Here is an 11090-nt window from a genome sequence, read left to right as displayed (position 1 = left end):
AAGTGATTATTTTGTATTGTTTTATATCAAGTTAGAGAATATTGAATTCGTTACTATTTGTGATCAGATTATGATGAAGTTAATGAAAGTAGTATCCTGTTTAAATATTAAACATGTATGACCAGTGTAGGTTTACTCAGTAGTTTATTACAGAAATTCGCCATTTTCAATGTCAAGCTTCTTTTCAGACTTCTTTTTTATAATGTAGATACTCCTTTGTACTGTAGATTTCTTTAGATTCTAACCTTTACTGAAAAAGGGTTTGCTTTATTTTGCTAATGTTGTTTAGCAACGTCAATGAACCGTTTCCGTTTACATAATGTTGAAGAAAGGAATCGAATGTCACACCAAAAGCACCATAATTCATTTTTTCCCCTTTCATCCACGAATTAATGGAATATGATTCCGCACTTTCCTAGACAACAATACCACATAGTGTCAATTTAAGAACTTGAATATAATCCCAATCCTATCCATGTTGATTTCACATAAAGTAGCATTTGATTCCAATCTTCACGCTAAGTTTGAATCTTTTAGCCTTTTTCATTGGAGGGACTTGGAGTCTTCTAAGTTCTAATATCTGATAATCTTTTTTCTCTCTATTTAAGAAGTTCCAAGAGTTCTTGGAACCAAATCACACAAGGGATAGATCTCTAGGTAGTGTGTCTTTTTGAGAACTATTAGCCATGGCACAGTATGGTTACATGTATACGAGTGCCTCCTCCTACAATACTATTAGAGAAGAGTCTAGAGGACCTGCTATAAAACCATTTGTTCCCTTTGTCCCCAATTCCAATTATGATCCCAGTACTAACTCTGATGGCTATGCCACCAAAAAGAAAATAGTTCCAGTTGCTAGTAGACCTTATGATGATTATGATGATGATTATAAGAAGCGTAGCTCCCCAACATCCGGTGAATGGAATCATAGGCAGAGAAGCCCTGATCATGTCGCCCAGCGAAAAGTAGATGACTTCCTCACCAAGGTGCAAAATGAAGCTAGCCGCCCGCAGTGGAATAGTCTTCCTACAAATGATTGGCGTCATTCCCCTCAGGCAACATCTTATAATGGTCCTGCCTTTTCCTATGCCAACGCCAATGGTAGTGATTATGTTGGCAACAAAGATGTGCGCAAACCAATTGCAAGCACCATTCGGGATGATGGTTATGCTGGTCCTAATGGCTATGGTGGATATGGTAATCATAACAACAAAGAAGGCCATAGGCCTAGTAGCAGTCCGAATCGAAACGACAAATACTCTGGTTATGGTGACTATGACAACAACGAAGGGCATAGGTCGATCAAAAGCCCCAAGTATGGGGGCTACAATGGTGGAAATGCCTATGGTGATTATGGCAACCACAACAAAGAAGAGCTTAAACCGATAAGGGGTAATGAGGGTTATGGTGCTCCTAATAGTGGTTATGGTAGCTACAACAACAGAGAAGAGCAAAGGCCATTTGGAAGTAGCCCAAAGAGTGTCAACTATGGTGGAAATGGCTATGGTGACTATGCCGGTGATTACACCAACAAAGATCGACACAAGCCAATTAGTGTATCTTGGACTCATCCACCAAGAAAAGGGACTCAACTGAGTGAACCAACAAATAATATGGACAAAGCTCTTGAATTGTTGAAGGAAGCGGCGAGGGTGTCATCTAATGACCTTAGCAACAAAGGAGGGCACAAAGCTGCTAGTCCAACTGCTTTGCCATATGAAAATCGTGATGATTACCTGCTCAGACATGGTGGTGCAGATAAATCAGCCTCCTCAAACAGCTGGGCTGCAGGGCTTGGTAAAGCGCCGAAAAGCAAATTCGACAAGAGTATGGAACTGGTGAAGGAAGCTGAGAAGCTGAAGTCTATTGTGACGGCTCCTTCTGTTGACAAGAGGGACCTTACTAACCAGTTTGCAAACTTGAACATCTCATCAAAGCCAAAGACACCACCAAAACATTCCACATTCATTGGCAGAGAGGTTGATTATAACAGAAGAGATTATGGAAATGCACCGATCATTAATAGCAGGACTGCTGAGGAGATTTATGGAGGCAGGAGGATCTGAATATGAAAAATACCATAATGTATCTTTAGTGTCCTTTTAGATAGTTTGTTTGTGTTGTCTATGTACGCCTGAATTATGTTGTTTGTGTATGCTGTATTAAGGAAGGGTGGTGTGAGATGTATGTTGTAAGGAGTGAATAAATATTATCTACAATGCTAATTAATTAACTAAGGGTCTCTTATGCTAGTTCATGTTCATGAAAATTGATGATTCTATTTTGCATTTCAAATTTTAGGATAAATTATCAAAATAGTATATAAAAGTTGGCTCAATTTTTTTTTTTAATATTGTAGACAAGGGAATATCTTTAGTGGGAAAAGTATTTTCAAGACTTTGCAGGACCATAGAATAAGATGTCAAATAAAGGACTGGAATGACATCCGTATAGCAATTGTTGAAAATGTTAGTTTTGATCCAAAGTTTAATGTATTTGTAGATCGGTCTAAGTTGGTTTGGTTGGACCAACTATTTAATGACCGATTTTTTTTGGACAAATTGATTTTTTTTGGACTTTGTAACATGAGTTACACCCACATCCCACCAAAAAAATACTGTAATACAAAACCCATAACCCCAAAAAATAGCTTGAATTACTACCCACAGTCCACAAAAAAATTATTTCATATTTAATGACCAACACTACTTCAAATTTTTAATGAAACCATATTTTCTTGTACAACTTCATCTTTTATAGTGACATATAATTTTTTTTCTAAAAAAATTTGAAGGAAATTGTTCATACCCTGACCCAAAGCGACGGCCAGGCCTAATTAAGTCCAAAAAGGCCCAATCTAAAGGATTGACCTTCGTTGATCCATCCGACCTCTTCAAAGAGGCCGGATTCGATATAAGCTGGCAAGTGACACTTATTCAAATAAGTAATTGCCTCCTTAATTCTCTCACCCACTTCTAGAAGTGGAGATCCCAACAACTCTAAGATAAAGGGACGGTTATCCACCATCAGAAGTGGAACTACTTCAACGGTGGTTATTGGTAAACCTAAGTTCCAATACTCTAAACCTGCTTACCCTCTTGCTAACTTAGGCATCAGAGTGTCTTTGCAGGTACCACCCTCCATCCTTTCACATACCCAACTTGGATGGCGGCTCCCAGACATAAACCAAGTTGGAGACCACCCTCCTCTAGTGCTTGGGCATCACAAACAAGTCCAACCACCATCCGATTCTAGGTAAGTCCCGGAACATTGGCGTCGTTGCCGGAGACCTGGAAGATCAACGCACGATGGCGGACGACCAACATGAAGACGGACACACCGCATCGGAGTCTGAGCAAGAGCACCAGGACACGGTCAACAACGATAGAGCAATAATATCCCTACAAGGAACGGAAGGACAGCATGGCGAAGGTCCCTCCAATACCAAGGGATAAAAAAGGATCTCATTTGAAGTTCATCAGTCTGGAAAAGATGGACATCCTCACTTTGCTGACCTAATGGGATTATTACATGGTCACCAAAGTCGATTCGAGCAACTAGAACAGGAGTTGGAACGACAGTGTGAAGCAGAACGAAGCCTAAGGAGAGAGATCGAGTGACGAAGAGAGCTCGAAGAAAAGCTCTCAAGGCTGGAATCCAATCTCCGAAATAAGGATTCCCGCAGAGATCGAGAAGACACCCTATTGGGAGAAGAAGACACGTTCATTGAGGATATCATGAGGGCTAAAGTTCCCAGAAACTTTAAAAGCCCTGACATGGATCTGTACGATGGGACGACTGACCCGAAGCATCACCTCAGTAATTTTATAAGTCGGATGTACTTAGCCAACGCATCGGACGCTACTCGCTGCAAGCCTTTCTGACGACCTTGATTAAGGCGGCCATGAAGTGGTTTGATAGCCTTCCCCCTAGGTCGGTCACCAGCTTTGATGACCTCTTGTTCAAGTTTCTCATGCGCTTCTCAATTCATAAGGACAAAGTCAAGCATGCACCTAGCCTACTAGGAGTAAAACAGGAGGTCGGAGAACCCCTGAGAGACTACATGGAAAGATTCAACAAAGCGTGTTTGAAAATCCAAGACTTACCCACTGAAGCAGTGATAATGTGCCTAGTCAATGGACTCCAAGAAGGACCCTTCTCCCAGTCCATCTTAAAGAGACACCCGACTTCTTTAAGTGATGTACAAGAACGAGCTAAGAAGTACATCAATATGGCAGAAAACGTCAGGTTACGAGAACCGAGTTGGCGGATAGGGCATCCCCACCAATGAAAGGAAAAAAGAGAAGGAGCCCAAGAAAAAGGAAGAAGTCGGATCTGAAAGGCCTAGAAGATATCACTCTTACACTCCTCTACGAGTTTCCCTTGTAGACGTATACAGGAAAATTTTTCCCACTGAAAAACTTCCTCCCCCGCGACCCATCAAGAACAAAAAGGGGGGAAGTCGTAATGAATACCGTGAGTATCACAAGTTGTATGGACATTCTATTAACGATTGTTACGACTTAAAAAAATGTGATAGAAAAGTTGTCCAGGGAAGGTCGGCTAGTTAGATATCTCATGAAAAGGTTAGACCATCATGGGAAGAGAAAAAAAGATGACGAAGGTCACGGACGAAGAAGTCCGCCCCCATAGACCCCCGAGCGACACATTCGTATGATAGCAGCAGGGTTTGCTGGAGGAGGGCTGACCAAATCATCTCAGAAAAGGCATCTGAAGGAAGTCTACCAAGTCAGGAATGAAGGGCCTGACCTCCCAACTATCTCATTCACCAAGGAGGATGGACAAGGCATTGTGCCTGGACACGAGGACCTAGTAGTAATCACTATGATTGTCGCCAACGCTCATCTCATAGAACTCTGGTGGATCAAGGGAGCTCGGCTGGCCTCTTGTTTAAACTAGCATTTGACAAATTGGGGTTGGACGAGTAAGAGTTAAGGGCCTACCCCGACACCCTCTTCGGATTAGGGGACACTCCCATTAAGCTGCTGGGTTTCATTTTCCAACACACAACTTTTGGAAAGGGGATAAAATTGAAAACCTTAAGCATCGACTTTATTGTTGTCGATGTAGCTTCTGCCTACAATGCCCTAATAGGCAGAACAACCCTAAATCGGCTGGGAGTAGTGGTTTGTACACCCCACCTCTGTATGAAATTCGCAACACCAGAAGGAATTACGACCATCAGATGAGACCAGAAGCTGGCGAGAAAGTGTTACAACGAAAGCCGAACCTAAGAGGTAAAGACAAAGAAGTCAATGTCATTGACCTCGGAGGAGTCCGAGTCAAGGAAGAGCTACGGCCACAGCCCGAAGAAAAAATCAAAGAAGTACAGATCGGGCAAGAGGTTGGGAAGAATACCAACGTAGGAGCCAATTTAACAGAAGATTTGAAGCAGAAGCTAGTGCAGCTCCTACAAGAAAATTTCGATCTCTTTGTCTGGAAAGCTTCCAACATGTCGAGAATAGATCCAGAACTCATGTCACACAAATTGGCTGTCCATCTAGGATCCTGACCTGTTCAGCAAAAAAGACGGAAGCTAGGACCTGAATGGGCTCAAGTGGTCTAAGAGCAAGTACGAGCCCTGCTTGAGGCAGGCTTCATTAGAGAAGTCAAATATCCGGCCTGGCTTGCAAACGTAGTGTTGGTCAAGAAACAGAATAGAAATTGGAGGATATGTGTCGACTACACCGACTTAAACAAGGCATGCCCTAAAGACTCATATCCTCTACCAAATATTGATACCCTAGTAGAATCCAACTCGGGGTATCAATACTTATCATTCATGGATGCCTACTTAGGATATAACCAAATCCCAATGTACAAACCATAGCAAGAGAAGACATCGTTTATCATGCCCAGAGCAAATTATTGCTACGTAGTCATGCCATTTGGATTAAAAAATGAAGGGCCACATATCAGAGGTTGATGAATAAGGTGTTTGCACCTCATCTGGGAGAGCTAATGGAAGTATATGCAGATGACATGCTGTGAAGACCAAGGATGACGGCTACCTCCTGAAAGATCTCTCCCAAGTCTTCAACACCATAAGAATGCATGGGATGAGATTAAATCACGACAAGTGCATCTTCGCAGTGGAGGCTGGAAAATTTCTAGAATTCATGCTAACGGTGCAGAATTTATAACCCACAAATTAACCGGCAAGTGCACCGGGTCGTACCAAGTAATACCTCAGGTGAGTGAGGGTCGATCCCACGAGGATTGATGGACTAAGCAACAATGATTAAGTGATTTACTTAGTTAGACAAACAGAAGAGAGTGTTTGGGTCTCAATTGCATCAAACAGTAAATTCAGAAAATCAAAAAGCAAGTAGTAAACGGGTTGTGAAATATATGAGTAAAATAGTTAAGGTTTTAGAGATACTTATTTTACGGATTAAGTTTTCTTACCAACTATTTTAATAATGCAAGATTCAATTCATGGCAAACTATATGTGACTAAACCCTAATTCCTTAGACCTTTTTAGTCTCCTCTAACCTTCTTCAACCGCCAATTCCTTGGTCACTTGATTCCAATTAGAGGGTTAACTTCAATTCTAGTTTATATGCCACAGAAATCCTAATTACCCAAATATAAGAGGATTATATGTCACGTATCCCGTTAAGACAAGATAATTAGAAATTTAGGAGAAATTATTTTCAAGATGTTGTTCAAGCAAAGAGCTTTTCCAAGTTTTACAAGAACTCAATTAGAACAAGGGTCATACTTCTGTTCCACCCATATTCATAAGATAAAGAATGAAAATAATTCTTGAAATTGAAATCAATACATGAATTAAAATAGAACAGTAATAGTATTAATTGATAGAATAAACAGAGCTCCTAACCTTAACAATGGAGGTTTAGTTGCTCATGATTCAGAGAGAAAACAAGGATTCTGAAAAACTCTAAAGTGTGGAATGAGGTAAAAGAGAAGAGAGAAGTCTGAAGGGCTGATTCTTTTCCCTTTTATATCTAATCCTAATTAATGTAAAATATATTTTCTAAAACTAAATAATATCTTTTCCTATTTGTAAATAAAATAAAAGTTTTAATTAAAACCTAATTAAATCTCGTTGCATAGCTTGATGGATGCGGGACCACTTGGATTCATATGAACTGGCGCCTAACTTGGGAAATTCCAAGTTAGGCGCCACCCTTGCAGTGCTTCCAGGGTGTCTTTTGCATTGAAATGGCGCCTAACTTCAAGAATTGAAGTTAGGCGCCACCCTTGCAGTCTTGAACATGAGTCTTGGTGATTGAACTGGCGCCTAACTTCACTTTTGTGAAGTTAGGCACTACCCAGGCAGCCTTGAACTTAGAGTTTGTGCTTCTTCCGGCGCCTAACTTGGGATTCTCCAGGTTAGGCGTCACTATGCTAGCGTTCCTTTGACGGAAGTATAGACTATTATATATTGTTGGAAAGACCTGGAAGTTAGCTTTCCAGTGCTATTGAAATCATGTCAATTGGACTTCTGTAGCTCAAGTTATTCTTGTTTGAGTGCAAGGAGGTCGGGGTTGACAACATCATTCGCTTTCTTCCTTTTCTGCTACAAAACTCTGTCAAGTCTATCCGAATGCTACCTGAAATAAATAAAAATTGTAAAAAACTCAAAGTATCATTTATAGTGGCTAAAAGTAATTAAATCTTGATTAAGCTTAATAATTCAAATGCAAATTCACTAGGAAAAGATAGAAAAGATGCTCACGCATCAGCTAACACAAAGGGGGATTGAAGTTAACCCCGACAAGTGTAAAGCGGTCCTGGAAATGAAAAGCCCAACCTGCTTAAAGGATGTCCAATAGCTGAATGGCCAACTTGCAGCTCTATCTAGATTCTTAGCAGGATCAGCATTAAGATCTCTACCACCTTTTTCCTTAGTAGGATGCCAGTTCGAATGGACTCCAGAATGTGAAGAAGCATTCCAAGAGTTCAAAAAGTATTTGAGCCAACCTCCCATTCTTTTCCAGCTAAAAGCAGGAGAAGAACTCGTGTTATACTTAGCTGTCGCCGAGAAGGCTGTAGCGTCAGCATTAATACGAGAAGATGAGGTCGGGCTGCAACCTGTATACTTTACAAGCAAGGTGTTACAAGGCCTCAAACCAAAGTATCAAAAACATGAGAAGTTTGCATATGCCTTGATAATAGCATCTATAAGGTTTTTGTCTTATTTTCAATCTCACACCATAAGAGTTCGGACGAACCAGCCCATGAAGCAAATTCTTCAGAAAAAAGACGTTACGAGCAGAATGGTTCAATGGGCTATAGAGTTATTTGAGTTTGACTTAAAATATAAAACTCGAACAGCCATCAAAGCCCAATGCCTCACCGACTTCGTGGCTGAGTATGCAAGAGATCAAGAGGAGGTCTCCACGACTTGGGAATAGTACGTGGATGGTTCCTCCAATAAAGTCGGAAGCGGTGTTAGCATAATATTGGTTAATCAAGAAGGAACTCAAATAAAAGTCTCCTTGAAATTTGAGTTCCCAGCCTCCAACAATCAGGCAGAATATGAAGCCCTGATTGCCGGTCTAAAGCTAGCCAAAAAAGTCGGTGCAACCAAAGTTGTAGTCTTCAGTGACTCTCAAGTTGTGACTTCTCAAATTAATGGAGAGGATCTGGATAAAGACCTAAATATGAGAAGGTACTTAGAAAAAACTATGGAGTATCTTGGGCAATTTTCCAAAACCGAGGTCAGACACATAACTCGGAAACTCAAAAACAGAGGAGACGCCCTCTCCAAGTTGGCAAGTACCAAACTAGGGGGAAACAATAGAAGCCTGATTCAAGAAACTCTCCAAGAACCCTTAGTCACGAAGACAGAAACCAAGCTAGATGTCTTAGAAGCTTCCGGATTAGACTTCGGATGGATGTCTCCTCTGGTCAAATGCTTAAAATTTGACATCTTATCGGAGGAACAAAAAGAGGCCAAGAAGATCTGGAGGGAGCACAGAACTACACTTTGGTGAGAAATGTCCTTTACAGAAGAGGGATATCTACGCCATTGTTGAAGTGCGTCCCGACTTCAAGGACGGAAGAAGTCCTGGATGAAGTACATGGTGGCATTTGTGGAAACCATCTGGGAGTGAGATCTTTAGCCAGAAAGATTATCCAAGCTGGATTCTTCTGGCCGACCTTGCAAAATGACACTGCCGACTTCATAAAGAAGTGCCAACCATGCCAGATGCATGCAAACTTCTATGTCGCTCCCTCTGAAGAACTAATTAGTATAACTTCTCCATGACCTTTTCGCAAAATAAGGACTGGACCTACTCGGACCGTTTTCTCAACTGCCTGGACAAGTAAAATACCTTATAGTGGGATAGATTATTTTACAAAATGGATTGAAGCAGAACCTCTAGCCACCATTACAGCACAGAGAAGTCAAAAGTTTCTCTACAAGAATATCATTACCAGATTTGGAGTCCCCAACTCCATCATCACGGATAATGGTACTCAGTTCACCGACTCTACATTCAGGAACTTGGTGGCCAGCATGAAGATAAAACACCAATTCACTTCGGTAGAACATCCCCAAACAAACGAGCAAGCCGAGGCAGCTAGCAAAGTTATACTGGCAGGGCTTAAGAAAAGACTTCAAGAAGCAAAGGGAGCTTGGGCTGAAGAGCTTCCTCAAGTATTATGGGCTTACCGAACTACACCTCATTCTACTACTGGAGAGACACCCTTTTGACTTGCTTACGGCATAGAAGCCATGATCCCTGTTGAAATCAACGAACAAAGTCCTAGGGTGAGATTTTACGATGAGGTCGGTAACATTCAAGCTCACAAGGAAGAACTCGAATTGCTCCCAGAAGTCCGAGAACAAGCCCAGATAAAGGAAGCAGCGCTGAAGTAAAGGATGACGAATAGATACAAAAAAAAGGTCATTCGAAGAAACTTCGCCCTAAACGACTTGATCTTGATCCGAAATGATACAGAGTAAATAAGTCGGGCGATGGGAAGCTCGCCGCAAAATGGAAGGAACCCTACAAGATAGTTGAAGTCTTAGGAAAAGGATACTATAAAGTGTCCGACCTAGGGGGATCCGAGCTTCCAAGGTCATGGCATGCTTGCAATATGAAGAGATATTATAGCTAGAAGCGAACCTCGCTCCTTGATGTACTCTTTTTCCCAACTTCACGGTTTTTTTCCAAAAAGTGATTTTTTCTGGAGAGGGTTTTAATGAGGCATCAAAGCAAGGGCTAGGAGCAGAAAATTTTTCCCTTAGTAGCAAAAGCACACTTATGAAGTCACATTTCATTAGTAATAATATCTCCTCCTTTCTATTTCTTTATTTCTCTCCAAAATTTCCATTTATCATTACTACGATATGCACTGACTTAAGGCCGAAAAAGCGTAAAAATTCGTTGACTGACCTACACGGTCGGCAAGATAAAGCGACGATGTACAAGTCAGTGTAAAGAGGTTATAAAAAGTTGATCACGACAGCTCGAAAATAAGATAGCTAACAACTTACAAGTCGGAAAGCTCGAGCACAATAAGTAAAGCAAATTTGAACATATAGGATTACGTTAAGCAAAAAATAACCTAAATTACGATTCAATAAGTAAAGCACAGTTGAACGTATAGGATTACGTTAATGGAAAGCAAAGAGAGACGAAAGTCCCTTAGGAGCAGGGCTCTTTCATAAAAACCTCACCAAGACAAAAGAGTAAAACGAAAGGTTTTCTTCTAGCTCCACTGGATAATAACAAAATTATCCATTTGATGAAAAGCTCTATCAAAAAAGTTTTAGAAACCCAAAACAGTTGGCATTTCCCACAAAAAGCTTTCAAAACAAAAGTTTTACCAGGTGGCACAGAAACAACATCATAGGCATAATAAACTACTTTTTAAAAGTCCTATCCAAAAAGGACCAAAATTAAAATTCGTTGCTTAAAGGCCCTATAAAAAGGACCAAATGTCAAGAATCATCAAAATATAAAAACAAATAAATTGTTTGAGAAAAGGATCTACAAGCCGGGTTTTAATAGCTTTTATCACTTAGGACCAAGGAGGGGGTTCGAATCATCACCAGGAAGGGAGGTCGAAACTCCGTCCGCAGAGG

General features: G+C 40.8%; 1 protein-coding gene across 1 annotated transcript; it reads left to right on the top strand.

Annotated features, from left to right (window-relative positions):
• Positions 1-14: 14 nt before the first annotated feature.
• LOC148544698 (uncharacterized) lies at positions 15-2233 on the top strand. The gene has a single exon (XM_088500260.1). The coding sequence runs from the start codon at positions 687-689 to the stop codon at positions 2064-2066; it is 1380 nt and encodes a 459-aa protein (XP_088356386.1). The 5' UTR covers positions 15-686; the 3' UTR covers positions 2067-2233.
• The last annotated feature ends 8857 nt before the right edge of the window (positions 2234-11090 follow it).

This window comes from Arachis ipaensis, chromosome B9 (assembly GCF_059453495.1).
Source record: "Arachis ipaensis isolate K30076 ecotype BB chromosome B9, ASM5945349v1, whole genome shotgun sequence".
Taxonomy (NCBI): Eukaryota; Viridiplantae; Streptophyta; class Magnoliopsida; order Fabales; family Fabaceae; genus Arachis; species Arachis ipaensis.
The sequence above is the reverse complement of the archived record's forward strand: the minus strand, read 5'-3'. Positions and strand labels throughout refer to the sequence as shown.